This window comes from Narcine bancroftii, chromosome 2, assembly GCF_036971445.1.
Source record: "Narcine bancroftii isolate sNarBan1 chromosome 2, sNarBan1.hap1, whole genome shotgun sequence".
NCBI lineage: Eukaryota > Metazoa > Chordata > Chondrichthyes > Torpediniformes > Narcinidae > Narcine > Narcine bancroftii.
Window position 1 is genome coordinate 372295810 of NC_091470.1, and position 18878 is coordinate 372314687.

Genomic DNA, 18878 nt, shown 5'->3' on the forward strand with positions numbered 1-18878 from the left:
GATCCTGGGGTTGAGTACAGGGTTAACGGTCGGTTAATTAAGAGTGTGGATGACCAGAGGGATCCTGGGGTTGAGTACAGGGTTAACGGTCGGTTAATTAAGAGTGTGGATGACCAGAGGGATCCTGGGGTTGAGTACAGGGTTAACGGTCGGTTAATTAAGAGTGTGGATGACCAGAGGGATCCTGGGGTTGAGTACAGGGTTAACGGTCGGTTAATTAAGAGTGTGGATGACCAGAGGGATCCTGCGGTTGAGTACAGGGTTAACGGTCGGTTAATTAAGAGTGTGGATGACCAGAGGGATCCTGGGGTTGAGTACAGGGTTAACGGTCAGTTAATTAAGAGCGTGGATGAACAGAGGGATCCTGGGGTTGAGTACAGGGTTAACCATAACCATATAACCACTTACAGCACAGAACAGGCCAGTTCGGCCCTACTAGTCCATGCCGTAGCAAATCCCCACCCTCCTAGTCCCACTGACCAGCACCCGGTCCATACCCCTCTAGTCCCCTCCTATCCATGTAACGATCCAGTCTTTCCTTAAACGTAACCAATGATCCCGCCTTGACCACGTCTGCTGGAAGCTCATTCCACATCCCCACCACCCTCTGCGTAAAGAAATTTCCCCTCATGTTCCCCTTATAATTTTACCCCTTCAATCTTAAACCATGCCCTCTAGTTTGAATCTCCCCCTTTCTTAATTGAAAAAGCCTATCCACATTTACTCTGTCTGTCCCTTTTAAAATCTTAAACACCTCTATCAAGTCCCCTCTCAATCTTCTACGCTCCAGAGAAAAAAGCCCCAGTCTGCACAACCTTTCCCTGTAACTCAGACCCTGAAATCCTGTCAACATTCTCATGAACCTTCTCTGCACTCTCTCTATTTTGTTTATATCTTTCCTATAATTTGGTGACCAAAACTGTACACAGTACTCCAAATTTGGCCTCACCAATGCCTTGTACAATTTCATCATAACCTCCCTACTCTTGAATTCAATACTCCGATTTATGAAGGCCAACATTCCAAATGCCTTCTTCACCACACCATCTACCTGAGTATCAGCCTTGAGGGTACTATTTACCATAACTCCTAAATTCCTTTGTTGCTCTGCACTCCTCAATTGTCTACCATTTAATGTATATGACCTATTTAAATTTGCCTTTCCAAAATGCAGCACCTCACATTTATCTGTATTAAATTCCATCAGCCATTTCTCAGCCCACACCTCCAGCCTTCCTAAATCACCTTTTAATCTACGGTAATCTACCTCACTGTCCACACCACCAATCTTTGTGTCATCCGCAAACTTGCTTATCCAATTCTCTACCCCTACATCCAGATCGTTAATATATATAACAAATAATAGTGGACCCAGGACCGAACCCTGAGGAACTCCACTAGTCACTGGCCTCTAATTGGACAAACAATTTTCTACCACTGCTCTCTGACACCTTCCATCCAACCACTGCTGAATCCATTTCACTACCTCCTTATTTATACCTAATGCCTCCACCTTTTTTCCTAACCTCCTGTGGGGAACTTTGTCAAAAGCTTTACTAAAGTCCAAATAGACAACATCCACAGCTTTCCCTTCATCAACCTTTTTTGTAACCCCCTCGAAGAACTCAATCAGGTTTGTCAAGCATGATCTACCCCTGACAAAACCATGCTGATTACTCCCTATCAATCCTTGTACGTCCAAAAATTTGTAAATAGCATCCCTCAGAACACTTTCCATCAACTTACCCACCACAGACGTCAGACTTACAGGCCTATAATTCCCAGGTTTGCATTTAGACCCTTTCTTAAACAGAGGAACCACATGCGCCACCCTCCAATCCTTTGGCATTACCCCCGTGACCAGTAACGTCCTAAATATCTCTGTTAATGGCCCCACTAACTGTCCACTAGCCTCCCTGAGTGTCCTAGGGAATATTTTGTCCGGTCCGGGAGATTTATCCACCTTTATCTTTTTTAACACAGCCATCACTACCTCCTCGGTTATCCTTATATGCTTCATGACCTCCCCACTATTTTTCTTTACTTCAACTGGTTCAACATTTTTTTCCCTAGTGAATACCGAGGCAAAGAAATCATTCAAAATTTCCCCCATTTCCTCAGACTTCTCACTCAATTAACGGTCAGTTAATTAAGAACGTGGATGAACAGAGGGATCCTGGGGTTGAGTACAGGGTTAACGAACAGTTATTTAACAATGTGGATGAACAGAGGGATCGTGGGGTTGAGTACAGGGCTAACGGTCAGTTAATTAAGAGCGTGGATGAACAGAGGGATCCTGGGGTTGAGTACAGGGTTAACAGTCAGTTAATTAAGAACGTGGATGAACAGAGGGATCCTGGGGTTAAGTACAGGGTTAATGGTCAGTTAATTAAGAGTGTGGATGAACAGAGGTCTCACCATCAGGGTAGGTAGGCGATGGCTTTGGCCCAGAGTGTTTGGAGGTGAAGGTGCACATTTGAACTGCCTCTCGACAAATACAAGGCTGTCCATTTATTTAATGCCATGGACTTCTGCAGTCCTTCCACCTCCGTTGCCACTTTCTGGGAATTATGGGATTGAATTCCTAGCTCTGTTTGGCCACATTCCTAAGCACCAATACCATAGGTGCTCTGTGGTTAGTAAGGGATTACTTCAGTTGAAAAACACTGTTCTACACCTATTTGACTGGAAATTGCATCTCCTTGTATTTGTTAGGATTACATTCTCTCTGCCAATGCTCTATTGACCTGATCTCTATTCTGCAGTAGTTTTAGATGACCTTCCTCATTGTCCACAACACCATCTGCAAACTTACCAATCACGCCTCTACATACATATCCAAGTCCACATACAGCAGAATTAGATCAATATTTAAAGAGAAAATTATTAGCAGGGAAGGAGCAACAAGGGGGCTAATTGGAAAATTCTAATGAAGTGCTGGCATGAGCAGATTGGCCTTGTTCTGTCAGCTATCATTCCGCCATTCTATGGCTCCAATACTGACACTTGTCCTTCCCTCACAGAGGCCAATTGCAGCACATGTCTTAGCTGCCTGAGATGAGTTCTGTTATCAATCACCTATTGATCTGTGCAGCTCACTTACATTCTTCTCTGATCTGGCAAACCAAGGAGAGAGTTATTGATGCACAACATCATTCCACGTATTCATTCAACCCACAGTCTTGTTTCAGAAGTGAACCAATGAATGAAGCAGGCAAGACTGAGGAGATTGGGTTGGCTGGAAATCTCAAAACTCACGTCACTTAAACGTTCAGGAATGCTTCTTGCATCCTTCCCCAAATAAATCAAATGGGTGCGACATCTCCATAATGAGCCAGGAGGTGACCAAGTTGCTGCAGAGCATTCATTTTTTGGGATCTGGGTGTCAAAGGCAACACCATTAATTGCCCTTAAACTGTGGTTTTATTAGAGTTTAGTTTCTTGTCACATGCACAAAGATAAGTGAAAAGCTCCGTTTTTGCAGCCTGCAAAAAGTCGCCCCTCTCTCGTGCCATTTTGGATTTAAATTTTCATAGAAAACCAATATGGTGAACAAACAACAGGGTAGAAGATTAATGGTAACAAAGTTCAAACTGGATTTTAACATGCAGGTAAATTAAAAACCGTGTGCCAGTAAGAGCGGTGGAGGAGCGGCGTACATAGTTACTCATTACCGGGATGATGGTCAAACCACATGGGGTGGGTCCGCACACGCACAGACGAGCAAAGACGAAATGTTACTTCCCCAAGACATGAGTGAACTAGGTGGCTGTTCTTGACAATTTCCATTTTAGATTCAGACATACAGCACAGTAACAGGCCCTTTCAGCCCACAAGGCCGTGCCACCCAATTACACCCAAATGATGTTTTGAAGGGTGGGAGGAAACTGGAGCCCTCGGGAAAAACCCACGCAGACACGGAGAGAAAGTACAAACTCCCTACAGTCAGCATGGGATTCAAACCCCGGTCCCCATCGCTGGCGCTGTAACCGTGTTGCACTAACTACTACGCTAACATCCCAATTGTTTTTGATCAACTGAATTTACAAAGTTTCCATGGTGAGACCTGAACACCAGTCTGGGTTATTAATCCAGGCTCTAGGCTCTTCGTCATAGAACTTAACTGCTGCACAACTGCCCTGAGAGGGGATTCACTGAGTGGGTTGAGTGGATGCAGGGCTCGGGTCACTGAAAGATTAGATTAGAATATGATTAGGATTTCAGGGAAGAGGCCATAATGTGGTCAAATCAGATCAGTTATGATCTCACTGAATAGCGGAGGAGACTTGACGGCCCGCATGGCCTACTTCCTATTGCTTATATTCCTACATAACCCATATGAGGCATTTTTTTTTAAAAAATTAATTTTAAAAGTTTTGATGGATAATTTGGTTCTCGCTGATTTGTTAGGTTTAGAGAACAAGCTGGAAACATGACTGAGATGAGGAATGTTGCAGAGTTTGACTCCAGTGCAATTTCTGGAATGTATTGAAAGATGCCCAGGCTGAAGATGGAGCACTTCCTGGTCAGATCAGCACCACGTGACCCTGACTAAAGACACTAGTTCAGTCGAGAAAAACCACTCATCAATGGCTGGGTGATGCTAAATTTGTGATGACAAAAGCAATGAATGGACAGAGCGAAACCTGGAATGCCTTGATCTTGCCTGCTCAAAATTCATCAATCTGGAATTAGATTACATTTTCCATGACCCCCAGTCTCTACAGCTTCTTTTTGATGGGCAAACTTCCAAATTCCCACTGCCTTTGGTTAAACAAGTCAGAACTGAACCTAGGTCCCAGAGGCTAAGCCAAACTACAGTGCCCAGAGTAACGGGCTTCACTAATAAAATACTGCACAGACAAGCCTTACATTAGTCCTTGTCACAAAGCCAGTCCTAGGTGCTATTGGCCTGTTCTTGCTCGAACATAGCCAAGGCCAGCTGGGAGCGTGACGCCAGCCCTTCCAGGTTGCTCAGCACACAGCGGTGATACAGCTCCTCGCTCAGCCTCGGGTTGCACAGTCGGTAGCTGTACTTCTGCACCAAGGCTGGCTCCACCGGCCGGAAGATGTGCAGGCTGGAGTACTTGATGAAGACGTCATATACTTCCATGCTCTCCAGCAGCTCGTCGTTGTCCAGGATGTCAGCTGCCATCTTCATTCGGGCTGCCATGTAATCAGAGTTAAAGAAGCAGGCCTCGTTGAATGTGCGCCGGTCAAAGTGGCCATCCTTAACAAACTCAGCGGAAGAAGGGGTCTGCTGCTCGCGGTAGATGACGGCAGGGTTGTACTCTTGGAAGTGGATGGGGAAAAAGACCTGCCAATTGTTTATGGTGTTCATCCGGCAACGGTTGAGGAACTCACCGTTGATCTCAGTCCAGACGCTGGCAATGAAGAACAAGGTGTCTACCGGGTGCTTCTTGGAGATGATATCCATAATCTTGACCTGGGAAGGGATATCTGTCTTGACACTTATCCAGGGGATTTTTACATCAGTATACCTCTTCTCGATCTCGCCGATGGCTGACTTGACCCCCGCAAATACATCGTTCTGGCTCACACGCTGGGCATCAAAAGGGTTGTAGATAAAAAGGAACGTCAGCAGCATGTTATCGTGCAGGTCCAGGGCATTCATAGAGTAAGCTTCCAGGAAATTGCCCACGTAGTCCTGCTCGTGGACTGTCAGGGGCAGAATGACCTGAACACGGGTGGCTTCAGTCACGTATGGCATGGGGATGATCTCCACTTTGCTGAGCGGCCGGAGCAGGTTGACACGTTTTGCAATGGCCCGGCTGTAGCCCTTCTGGGTATGGGCTTCGAGCACCAGGTCCAGTGTGTACTCCATGCCACGAGTTGGGTCGAATCGCCGATAGCCGTTGAGCAGCTGCCGCTTCTGGAAGTGCAGCAGGGGCTGGTACTTCCTATTCAGCTGCTGCACGGCTGTCTCGATAATGTCGCTGATGTCCGCCTTGTTGATGCCGCAGAGCTCGCACTTTGGAGCCCCTTCGACGCACGAGTAAATCTGCTCTTCTGTGAAATAGTCCCAGCTGATGACTTCAAAGCGGGTTTTGGGTTTGAATGGTGGATTGATACCAATTGGCCAAGTTGCTCCCACTTCCCCTTCTGGAGTCAGTTTGCTCAGATTCTTTATTTCCACCTGCAACACCAAGGTTAGAGATGAGTGCTGTGGGAATGATAGCCAAATATACAAAGCAGAGAATCAGATGCACGATATTAGGAAGCAGTAGTCTGGTGCACAATTTGAGGTACTCATTTTGTATCCATTCACTTTTCCTTGAATCATTGCTTAATATAGCCGTTCTCAATCTTTTATCAACTAAGACCCCACCCCCCCAAACTTCCCATCCTTTAGGACTCTGCTCAATGTTTATGGCCCTCTCTTCCTGTGAAGCAGTCAAGTTTTGGTTTCTTCCGTACTTCTCTCCTACTGACTACATAAAAAAACATTTGTTACACGAAGTGAAAAGAAAACAAGGCTTTTGCTGAAATATGCTGTGCCCTCCCTGGGAAGGGTTGCTATTGGGCCCGGTTGAGAATATTAAGAATGGCTGGTCGGCCCATCAAGCCTGTGCAATCATCGACCTCACCCATTTACACTAATCCTAAACTAATCCCATTTTATTCTTCCTATATTTCCTTCAACTCTCACCACACATCCCGTCCCCCAAACTATTCTACCATAAACTGAACGCCAGGACCCTGGGGAGTGTTGAGGGACCTTGGAGTATGTACACAGTTCTCTGAAAGAGGTGATAAAGGTGGGTGAAGGCATCGACTGGCACGCCTGGCTTCATCCAGTGTGGCACTGAGTACAAGAATTGGCGTGTCACGATGTTGGTAAAACTGGACTTGGGGAATTATGTGCAATTTTGGTTCCGCACTGTAGGAAGAACGTGATGGAGCTGAAGAAAGAGCAGGAAAAGTTCAAGTGGATGCTGCCAGGACTGAGTTACTCAAAGAGACCGGATTGGCTGGGACTATTTTCCCTGGAGTGACAGAGGCAGAGAGGTTTAGACAATCATAAGATGGATAGTCACAGTGTTTTTCCCAGAGTAGGAGAATCTAAAAGCAGAGTGTACAGAGTTCATTTCAAGGGGGCCTGTGAGGCAAGTTTTTCCACATAGAGGCTGGTGGAACGAGCTCTCAGAGGAAGTGGTAGAGACAGGTATGATTACAAGGTTTAAAAGACATTTAGACAGGTAGATGGATACGGCACCAGCAACAGGGAAAATACCCTCCGTGGAGAAGGAAAAGGAGACGACCCTGCAGGACGGCAGTTTACCAGCGAGGGGCTCAGTGACTGAAGGACCTCAACGGATGGTTTACCATGGTAGCAGGCCAGCAAAGGGCTCAATGGCTGAGGGACCCACACAGGCTACAGTCCGACGGTGAATTACAGTGGAGAGACCCGTGGAACTGGGATTCATGAGGGTGCTGAGGGCAAGAAGGGTTCCCGAAAGCTTCCTGATTGTGTGGAAGGTTTGGATCTAGAGCTCAGGTTGGCTGCAGGAGGGCTGGAGGCAAATCCATGGAAACTCAGTGACTCTGAAGGAACTCTCTTTTGCTTTTCTTTCCCTTGTTCAGTAAGAGGCACCGGGCAATGCTAATGGCAACTCCTTGTCTGCCTTAAGACAGGCAGAAGGAAATTTTGTGCGATATTATATTTTTGTATTATTACATGGACAATAAAGGCATCTTAAAAATTGAGAGAGAAATGGGCCAACGCAGGCAAATGGGTCTGGCTTGATCAGCATGGGCTATTTGGGCTGAAGGGTTTATTTTTGTGCAACAAAATTCAGACACACCAAGGGCAATTTAGCGTCGCCAATTCACCTATCATCGAACCATAGACCAGTGCAGCACAGAAACAGGCCCTTCTAGTCTGTGCCAAACTATTATTTTGCCTAGTCCCATGGACCATATCCAACTCTGACCCCCCCACCCCCGCCCCGCACTCCCTTACCTGCCTAAATATTTTTTAGACTTTGCAAATGTAACTGTGTCCACTAGTCGAGACCATCAATCCAAACGTCTCGGGGATGAGGAAACTGGAGCATCTGGAGTCACCCTTGTGCTAATGGCCCTCAGAATTAGCAGTGCGAATGTCAGCCCAACGTTACCTGGAGTTCTCCGATTTCCTGATACGATTTTTCCAGTTCAATTTCACTGAATCGGCGATGGAGACGATACATCAACGTAGGATCCGACACCAGATGAACCGTGAAGGCTTTTGTGAATTCTTCATCGTCCTCTTTATCCGGGTCTGTGTTTTTGCCCAGTTGGAAGGAGTGGTAATGTACGCCCTGGAACAGCAAACAATTCATGAGATACCCATGTTGGATATGGCTGGTTTACCAAGCCTGGGGTCAGCAGCAAGATCTCTCCCTCCACAGCAAAGCATCCTCTCTTGCAATTGTCTTTCCTGCATCAACCCAGAGTGTAGCAGTCATCCGAACCACAGCATAGTGGGGAATGGGGCCAGATTAGATTCCTTTCACTGGTCCCCTTATCTACTCAGTCCATTACGGCTTCAAATCCTCCAACAGATTTGTCAATTGCAAATTTCCTTTCTTAAACCCTCCTTGGTTATTCCAAATTATATTTTGGTTTCTAAATGCACTGGTGGCATGTTCATGATTGTAGCTTTTAGCATTTTGCCTCACAGTGCTGCCAGGTCCTCACAATGCAGACAAGTGGGAGATGTTGCATTTTGGAAGGACAAACCAAGAAAGGACGTACACGGTGAATGGTCGGGCACTGAGGAGTGGGGTAAAACAGAGGGATCTGAGAATACAGATACAAAATTCCCTGAAAGCAGTGTCACAGGTGGATAGAGTTGTAGAGAGAGCTTTTGGCATATTGGCTTTCATAACTCAAAGTACTGAGTACAGGAGTTGTAATGTTATGTTAAAGTTGGATAAGACCTTGGTGAGGCCAAATTTGAGGTCATGTGTGCAGTTCTGGTCACCGAACTACAGGAAGGATATCAATAAGATAGAAAGAGTGCAGAGAAGATTTACTAGGATGTTGCCCAGACTTCAGAAACTGAGTTACAGAGAAAGGTTAAACAGGTTAGGACTTTATTCCCTGGAGCATAGAAGAATGAGGGGAGATTTGATCGAGGGATTTAAAATTATGAGGGGGATAGACACGGATTAAGAGTGAAAGGGGAAAAGTTTAGGGGGAACATTAGGGGATACTTCACACAGAGTGGTGAGAGTGTGGAATGAGCTTCCAGCTGAAGTGGTGAATGTTGGCTCAATGTTAACATTTTGGACGGATACATGGTTAGGAGGGGTATGGAGGGCTATGGACTGAGTGCAGGTCAGTGGGACTAGGCAAAAAAAAAGTTTGGCACAGACAAAAAGGGCCTGTTTCTGTGCTATTATATTCTATGCTAGATTACTGTAGATGGTTCTCATTTCCTCACTCCGTACTTTCCAGAATAACAGTCATCTTTCCCACCAAACAGACTATTCCCTCAATAATTCCTGATTGTTTGGGAGGTTTACATCTGGAGCTCGGGATGCTGATGGATCATACAGGAGTCTGTGTGGCTGCAGGAGTGCTGGAGGCCAATCCACGAACACTCAGTGACTCTCTTTTGCTTCTCTTTCTCTCATACTGCAAGGGGTACCGGCAACACCGATGATGACTCTTTGCCTTACAGTAGGAAGAAAGTAATTTTGTGTAATATTACTTGTTCTGACCTATTACATGATGTTATATGTGGATTGCAGAGGATCACATGATCTCCATCTAGTACCTAGTCAGAAGTCGCATCACCTGCCAATCAAGGTTAAATCCCACCCACCTAACCATTGGCTCATTTGAATAACTGAGCATCAACATTAGTCAGATGTCCAACACACAACACCATAAAGTCCAACATGTGCAATAGTTCACTGTCTTCTGCCATTTGGTGCCAGCCATGCCAGGTAGTAGCTGTGGACTTCAGAGGAGGAGACGTGTGTAAGGTGTAACTACACTCAGCTGGGCTGTAGTATTGTGTTAGAACAATACTTGGAGGGATCTGCACCACCATTGGTTCAGGGAACCAGGAGTGTGTGGAAGTTCCTGTCTTGAGAGAGAGTGGGGTAAGCAGCCACTGGTATCAGACTCCACCGGGTCCAATGTGAATGCCTATCTAGTTATATTAGTACTTTGAGTACTGTTTGACATCTTCCCCTGTTTAATTCCCTTCTGTGTACAACAAAGTTACCCTTGGCTGTGAAACTTGTGCCTAGACTCATCCCTCCATGAACCTGATACAATCCCAGCACATGACAATAAAGGAATTTTGAATCTTAAAGCTTGAATCTCATTTACTTAACGAAGATTTGTTTCTTAAAGTTTCTCACCCTGACAAGTCAGAGATATACAATCCTGTGATCAGTGGGGGAACAGAGGTGGAGAGGGTGAGCAAAGAACAAGTTCTTGGGAGTCACTATCTCGGTGGATCTTTCCTGGACCCAACACACTAATGGTATCATGAAGAAAGCATGTCAGCATCTCTATTTCCTTGGGGGAGTTTGCAGAGGTTTGGTATGACACCAGAAACAGTGTAAATTTCTACAGGGGTGTGGTGGAAAGTGTGCTGACTGGCTGCATCACGGTCTGGTATGGGGATGCCAATATCCCTGAGTGTTAAGCCCCCCAAAAGATAGTGAATACAGCCCAGGACATCACAGGCAAAACCCTCCCCTCTATCAAGTATATCTACAGGGAACGCTGCTGGGCAGAGAGCAGCAGCAATCATCAAGGATCCACACCACCCAGCACCCGCTCTGTTCTCACTGCTGTCATCAGGAAAGAGGTACTATTCACCCTTTGGTTAAATTTGAAGAGATGTAGAGACCATTTATTCAACATTTCAAATCCTTTCTGAATCCTCTTAACTTTTCTTTGAATGTAGAGGAGCAGAGTTGATGACAAAATAATTGTTTAACCAGTGAAATATGGTAGCCTAACTTTTATTCTCTCTTTTTGTTTGTTTTTTTGGCAATACCTTTGTAATAAAATTTGATTCTCTTCATTTTAGCTTTTAAGAAGTTGGAAGGTTCAGTTTACGTATGTTAATCGATGCCTGTGTTTGTTTACATTATTCACGCAATCCCAATCTCTTTGTATTATTACAAAATTGAGGGGAATAGACAGAGTAAATGTGAGTAGGCTCTTTCCACTTAGATTGGGATAGATAAATACAAGAGGACGTAGCTTTAGGGTGAAAAGCTTAGGGGGAACTTCACTTAGAGAGTGGTGGGAGTTTGGAACAAGCTGCCATCTGACATGATAAATGCAAGCTCACTCTTAGGTTTTAAGAATAAATTGGTTAGATACATGGGTGAGAGTGGTCTGGAGGATTATGGACTGGGTGCAGGTCTGTGGGACTAGCTGAATGATGCTTCAGCACAGACTTGAAGGGCCACATGGCCCAGAGAATAGTAGTAATCAGGATGGATGACCCAAGATGATGCTGGAAGCAAACACTCTCACACTTAAAGAAGCATTTGGATAAGCATTTGAATCAACAAGGCTTAGAAGGCTGCGGAACACGTGCTGGCCAATAATCCTATTGTGGATGACCAAGAACCATAGAAAACAACAGCACAGAAAACAGGCCATTTGGCCCTTCATGTCTGTGATGCAGCATCATTCCGCTAGTCCTTGGCACCCTCTCCAGTGTAATATCATCCTTTTTGTAGTGTGGAACTGCACACAGTTTTCCAACTGTGATCCAACCGAAGCTTCATGATGTCTCATCTAGACGTTCCTGCGTTTAACCTCAATGCCCTGAGGAATGAAGGCAAGCATCATTTGTGTGTTCTTCGCCAAAGTACACGCCTTCTAGGTCAAGAACTTCTTTTCCTCAAACAGCTGTCAGACTTGTGAACCTCGCAATACTACCCTAACCATAAACTATCACCAAAAGATCTGTCTGCACAATTGAAATAGAACACTACACCTCAGTAAATGCCCTTCGGCCCACGATGTTGGGCCAACCCATATATTTCTACCATTAAAAAACCCTTCCTACCCCGTAACTCTCTATTTTTCTTTCATCCACAGGCCTGAGTCTCTTAAATGCCCCCAATGTTTCAGCTTGCACGACCACCCTGGCAAGGGGAGGCATCAGGGATAAGTGAGGACTCCCCTAAACTTCATTCCCTTCACTTTGTACAGATGTTCTCTGGTGTTTGCTATTCTTGGCCTGGGAAACAGGCGCTGGCTGTCCACCCTATCTATGCCTCTCAGCACTTTGCAGACAATATCATTCTTTATGCACTAACTGAATATTTTTCTCTCCTATTATATTTATTATCTGTTTTTCTGTCTTGTGGCTTAAATTGTACTTGCATATGATAATATAGGGGTGGCACGGTCGGCATTGCAGTTAGTGCAACATGGTTACAGCGCCAGCAACTTGGATTTGAATCCCATGCTGTCTGTAAGGAGTTTGTATGTTCTCTCCATGTCTGCGTGGGTTTTCCCCGGGGGCTCCGGTTTCCTCCCTTCATTCAAAATGTTCTAGGGGGTGTAGGTCAATCAGTGTAATTGAGCAACACAGGCTCGTGGGCCAAAAGAGCCTGTTACCATGCCTACATGGTATGTCTACATTTAAAAAAAAGTAATTAAAATTTTAAAAATTTAAACTCATATCACTTCTGTGAGGCCAGCTTCGGGGATTTTTGGATTTGTTCATTTTGTAGCTGAGGGACTGTGCACTGATGGAGAGGCTCCTGAGTGTCCAAATATTGAAGATGTTAAACATGTGGGTTATTCTTGGAATTAGTTGGAACGATATGTTAAAACTGCGGAAGATGTTGGTGAGACCACACTTGGTAGAGTATTGTGTACAGTTCTGGATTCCCAGCTGTTGGAAAGATGTCAATAAACTGGAATGGGTACACAAAAGATTCACCAGGATATTACTGGGACTGGAGGGCCTGAGTTACAGATGGAGTTTCATCCAGATAAGTGTGAGGTGATGCATTTTGGAAGGACAAACCAGAAGGCTAAGTGCAGTGTTAATGGTCAGTTACTTAAGAGTGTGGGATGACCAGAGGGACATTGGGGTCCAAATCCATACATCCCTTAAAGTCACCGCACAAGTTGATAGGAAGGCCTAAGTTCATTAAGAAGCCTTATGGGATGCTGGGCTTCATAAATAAAAGGATTGAGGTGAAGTTACAACTCTACAAATCTCTGGTGAGACCACAATTAGAATATTGTGTTCAGTTCTGGTCACCTCATTACAGGAAGGATGTGCAAGCTATGGAGAGGGGGCAGAGGATGCAACTCATTCTATACATTCACCAGCCTCTGTGTGTAAAAAAAAAAAGTTACCCCTCAGGTTCCTGTCAAATCTCTCCCCGTCATCTTCAACCCTTGTCCTCTGGTTACTCATTCCCCTACTCTGGATTCACCTGATCTATTCCTCTAGTGATCTTGTCCACCTCTGTGAGATCACCCCTCATCTTCCTGTACTCCAAGGAATAAAGCTTCTCAGCCTCTCCCTGTAGCTCAGGCCCCCGAGTCCTGGCCACATTCTTGTAAATCTTCTCTGCACCCTCTCCAGCCTGACATCGCTCTTGTAGCACGGTGACCAAAACTGAACACAGTACTCCAAACGGGGCCTCCCCAACGTCTTGAACGTCTGCAACATGACCTCCCAACTGATGAAGGCCAATGTGCTGAAAGCCTTTTTGATCTCCTTATCTAACTTTGAGTGAAACACGAAAACCTGAAGACATTGTGATTGTTTTCATTTTCCATCTCGGCACCCTCCAACCTGACGGCATTAACACTGACCTCTGCCCATTCCCCACCCCGTCACTCTTGTTCCCTAATCCTAGGTCTCCTTTCTTCCAGCTCCCCTTCTCTTGTCTCTTTCCCTCTGCATTCACAGAGCCAATCATTTCTCAGCTTTTTTCTCCTGCCCTTCTATCCTTGTCCATCTATATGGGCCTGTTGGCCTGTGCTCTTCCCCCTGCCCCTTCTTCCCCCTATATTTTTTTTTTCAGACACTCGCCTGCTTTTGTTCATACCTTGACGAAGAGCTCAGGACTGAAACATTAGTTATGTATCTTCACCTCTTGAGGACGCTGTGAAACTTACTGAGTTCCTCCTGTACTTTTGGTATAATTTATCCATGCATTATATGACTAAAGGACTGAAGGCCTCTCTCTGTTCCTGTGTTATAAATGTTCCCCAATTTTATTTTACATGTCAAATCACTATTAAAGTTGAACACAATGTCACAGAAGACAGTGAAATTATTGACAAGATTACGACGCTTGCGCCAGGAACCAAAGATGATTGTGGCTTCACGAAGACTGCATCATCCAGTGTTGCCTCATCAGTGGGTTGGGTTAACAAACTCTGTCACCTGTGCCTTTACAAACACAACCAGAAATAAGCTGATCAAAATAAGCTGTTCATGCCAATGGTGCTCAGAGTGTTTAGAACTCTCAGGCCCCTCTTTGTAAAGAAGCACAAGAGTAGCAGGGAACAGCTGAATTATAAAACATCCTTGTTTCCTCTGACTCTCTCCCCTGTCTCCTTAAACCTATGTCCTTTGGTTACCCATTTCCCTACTTGGAATTCACCCAATCTATCCTCCCATGATTTTCCTCCTTCACCCTCCTGCACTCCAAGGAATAAAGATCGAGCCTGCTCCACCTCTCCCTGTATCTCAGGCCCCCTGAGTCCTGGCAACATCCTTGTTAATCATGATTTTCCTTAATTAACCCATGGCACAGCTGGAAAATGTACTGGGAGTCAGGAGGCCAAGTCACAATTCAAGTCAGCAACTGAAAAACATAGAAGAGCATTAGGATGCATAGATAAACATAGATTAGGATTCAACTTTAGTGGGAGAGAAACATTTTTGCTTACTGGTTGAGCTGAAAGAAAACCATGTGGACGTTTTATTAGAACTGCATGAACAGCGATTAAGATAAATGTTGAAAAAGACGAACCAGGTACATTCATAATTTTCTGGGTCTAATTTTTCTATTTCCAACACATTTTGGCACGAATAAATGCTGTTTACTAAAAGAGGTTTGCTCAGCTCTGCCCGGTTAAAATGACCTTCTGCAACTAGCTCTATTCACGGCACAGAAATGATGGAAATATTCAGATCAGTACCTTCTCTTAAAACAACAAACAAAATGCAGTGGCTAATTTTTCTTTGCCCAGATCGATTGCCCTTTTCTTGGACAGACTGACATTCAGTGAATTACTACTTCAAAGATACAAAGGCTCTTTCTCTCTCTCCTTAGCAAAGAATGACAGCCCAGAATGCATGGCAGCAGGCTGATTGGACCATGGTGCTTTGGCACTGTCGAGGGCAAACTTGAACAGTATCTGTAATCCCAGAGAACTGAGGATCTTTAAGTAACGGTCAGGAAAGATGCTTTGCCTCTTTCGTAGTGAAAATTTGGAGAATGGAAGCCAGTTTGAGCACCCTTTTGTTGACTACTTTAGCACAGACCCAGATTAATTGTGGAACTGGCCTGGTCTCTGTGTTACAAACATAGCTGTGCAGATCAGTAATGCATTAAAATTAAAGCCGTGTCATTCAATGACTAATTATCTCCACCATGGATAAAAGCACCATTTGATAGCTCACAGGAGGTTCAGCACCTAATCCAGTACTTCACTGTCAGTGTGTTAGATATTTGGTTAATCTAAGTAATTTAAGACATTCCTCTCTTTTGCGGGGGGGGGGGGGGGGGAATGCAAAGTATCGTTGGCGCTAAAAAGTGATGCTGCTGTGATGGCAGTGACGCTGCTGGGCGGATCCGTGGAGAGCAGAGTCACAGCTCTCACGCTGAGTCCAACCATCATCAGCTCCATACAAGCTTTAATCAGCCTGTAAATGGAGCCAAGTATATGTTTATTTAAAAATCCCACAACGGTGGGGTTTGCACCCAAGATGGCGGAACCCACGATCGGCAGCAGCCAAGGGGTTACAGACTCCGGGGAAGTAGAGGACTGGCGCGTGACCCGCAGGACTATGACCATGGCGGCAGAGAAATGAGGGGCTCTGAGGATGAAGAACACACAGACTGGCTGAAGGTGTACCAGGTTTCAGAACCAGGATCCGAGAGGGTCCTGAAGGGATCCTGTTCATGTCAGACATTCAGGCCTGGAGCTTGGGCTGTTGATGGTTTGGACTGGACTGTGTGTGGCTACGCGGACTGCAGAAGTGTTGGAGGAGAATTCAGACACTCTGTACCCCTATTGACCCCCCCCGAGCCCACTGTCCCCCCCATGCCCTGCCAAACACCCCCCCTCGCCCCACCGATGACCCTTCTGCACGCACCCCCACCCCCCCCCCTCCAGGCTCCATATCTTTTACACTGATGTGGCTATTAGTTATAAACAGCCCCAGCACCTTGCAGAGCTCCTGGTTGCTATCACCCTTCATGTTGAAGGGTTGCCCAGCTGCTCTTCCTCTTTGGATCACAATGTCTTCCCTTAATCACATCAAAAATAGCAAAATTTGCCACCTCCACACAAATGAATAGCAGTGAGGTTTCACTGGTGACTGACCTTGTGCTTATCAACACAGCTGATGCCAATGAAGTCTATTATACAACGACCAAGCCACTCGTCTGATCGTGCACTCAGGATTTCATTGCGACAGCTGTCCAGGTACTGCTGAAGCTTGATAAGAACGCTCCGTGATAACACGTATCCATAACCTCCATGGCAGTAGCGTGAGTCAGGGTCACCACCGATGAATTCCTCCGGCCGCCCCAAATACAAGTCATTGTTGATGCTCAGGTGGGAAACAAGAGACTTGATGCGCTCCGCCTCCGTGTACGTGTTGTCCTGAGTTAAGTAAAACCAGTCGTACTCGTTACCATAATGTTCATGGATGTACTGGATGGTCCGGTACATGAGCCACACAGGTCGGTCATCCCCATGGGACACTACCTGCATACCATGTGGTATCTTGGTGTTGCGAAACCCAGTGAAGTAAACCAGTCTGTTGAAGTGATGAGCTACTGTCCGATTAACAGACACAGCCAGCGTGCTCAGGGCAGCTTTGGATGTAAACACACCAACAAACAGTCGCTCACGGATTCCCAGCTCTGTATGGATGTAACGTGTTCTGGTGGAAGAAACATACAGTGAACTTCAAACACAGTGGAGTGAAAAAATGAAAGTCGTAAAAACACAAATGCTGGAAGAACTCAGCAGGTCATGCAAAGATTCAGGTCTGAGCCCTTCTTCAAGGTACAAGTGAAAAGCAGAGAGGCACATAAATTAAAAGGCTTGGGAGGAGGGAAGAAATGGCAAGAAAGGAGCACAGGCCAACAGGCAAAAGGCCACAATTGGACGTGGATAGATAGGAAGGGTGAGAAATGATCGGGGAGGTGAATGCAGAGCTGGAGGAAAGAAGAATCATGGATAGTTGGGGGTGGGGCTAATGGAAATCAGAAAAGTTGGTTAATGCCATCCAGCTGGAGGGCACCCATATGGAATACAATTTGATCCTCCGATTTCCACGTGGTTTCAGTCTGGAGGGCAACAAGTCGGCACGGGAATAAGGCACAGAATTGAAATGGATGGCCATTGGGAGATCTCTCTATTGTAACGGGCAGAACCAAGACGCTCAATTAAATGATCTCCCAGTCTGCATCCAGTCTCACCAACATAGAGGAGACCACAGTGGGAACATCGGATGGAGTAGATGATCCCTGCAGATTCACAAGTGAAGTGTTGCTTCACTTGGAAGGACTGTATGGGGCCCCAAATGGTGGTAAAGGAGATGTGGGCACAAGTGGAGCAGGGGTCAAAGAGGTAGGTACCAAGGAAATTGCTTTCCCAGTTACTCACTGGTTCACTCCTCCCTTCCCAACCATCGCATCCTTTGTAACCAAATACAAGGTGAAAGATTTAAAGGAGCTTGAAGGTAACTTTTCATAGAGGGTGGTGCAAATATGGAATAAGGTGGCAGAGAGTGGTCGAGGTGGATAAAATTACAACATTTAAAATACATTTAGACAGGTTCATGGATAGGAAAGGATTAAAGGGATATTCGTCAAATGCGACTATCTTCAGTAGAAAACTTGGTCAGAATGGATGAGTTAGGCTGAAGTGTCTGCTTCCAAGCTGTACGACTTCAAGAACACAAAACTATCCAATAACACTTGCTTCAAAAAATACTATCTTAGGAAGGTGGAGTTGAATTGCTTGGAAGGGTGGCCACATCTCGAGGACCAGAATGATATATGAAACAAATAAGGAGATTGGTGGTACCCTGATGGAGATTTTTCCATTTTTGCTAGCTACAGACAAGGTCCTAGCAGACTGCAGGATAACTAATGGTCCTTTATTTATGAAAGGCAGCAGGGAATAGAACATACAACAATACGCCCTTTGGCCCTCAATGTTGTGTCAACCCATATATTCCTTCCTAAAATAAAATACTAAACCCTCCTGAACCTATAACCTCCATTTTTCTTTCATCCATGTGTCTTTTCTTCTTTGGCTTGGCTTCGCGGACGAAGATTTATGGAGGGGGTAAAAGTCCACGTCAGCTGCAGGCTCGTTTGTGGCTGAGAAGTCCGATGCGGGACAGGCAGACACGGTTGCAGCGGTTGCAGGGGAAAATTGGTTGGTTGGGGTTGGGTGTTGGGTATTTCCTCCTTTGTCTTTTGTCAGTGAGGTGGGCTCTGCGGTCTTCTTCAAAGGAGGTTGCTGCCCACCGAACTGTGAGGCGCCAAGATGCACGGTTTGAGGCGATATCAGCCCACTGGCGGTAGTCATGTGCCCAATGTTTCAGCCTCCACCACCATCTCTGGCAAGGCATTCCAGGCACCCACAACTACCCCTGATGT

The 18878-nt window shown here is 45.6% G+C and overlaps 1 protein-coding gene across 2 annotated transcripts in view; it reads right to left on the bottom strand.

Annotated features, from left to right (window-relative positions):
- Window positions 1–3404: 3404 nt before the first annotated feature.
- The window catches only part of chpf2 (chondroitin polymerizing factor 2), a 29676-nt gene continuing 14202 nt past the window's right edge, over window positions 3405–18878 (bottom strand). For both annotated transcript variants that reach the window (XM_069922639.1, XM_069922638.1), the window contains exons 3-5: window positions 16582–17146; window positions 8142–8324; window positions 3405–6157 (exon numbers count right to left, since the gene is read on the bottom strand). In XM_069922639.1, the coding sequence (XP_069778740.1) occupies window positions 4898–6157; window positions 8142–8324; window positions 16582–17146 (2008 nt within the window). In that variant the 3' untranslated portion in view covers window positions 3405–4897. The remainder of the gene's footprint in view (window positions 6158–8141; window positions 8325–16581; window positions 17147–18878) is intronic.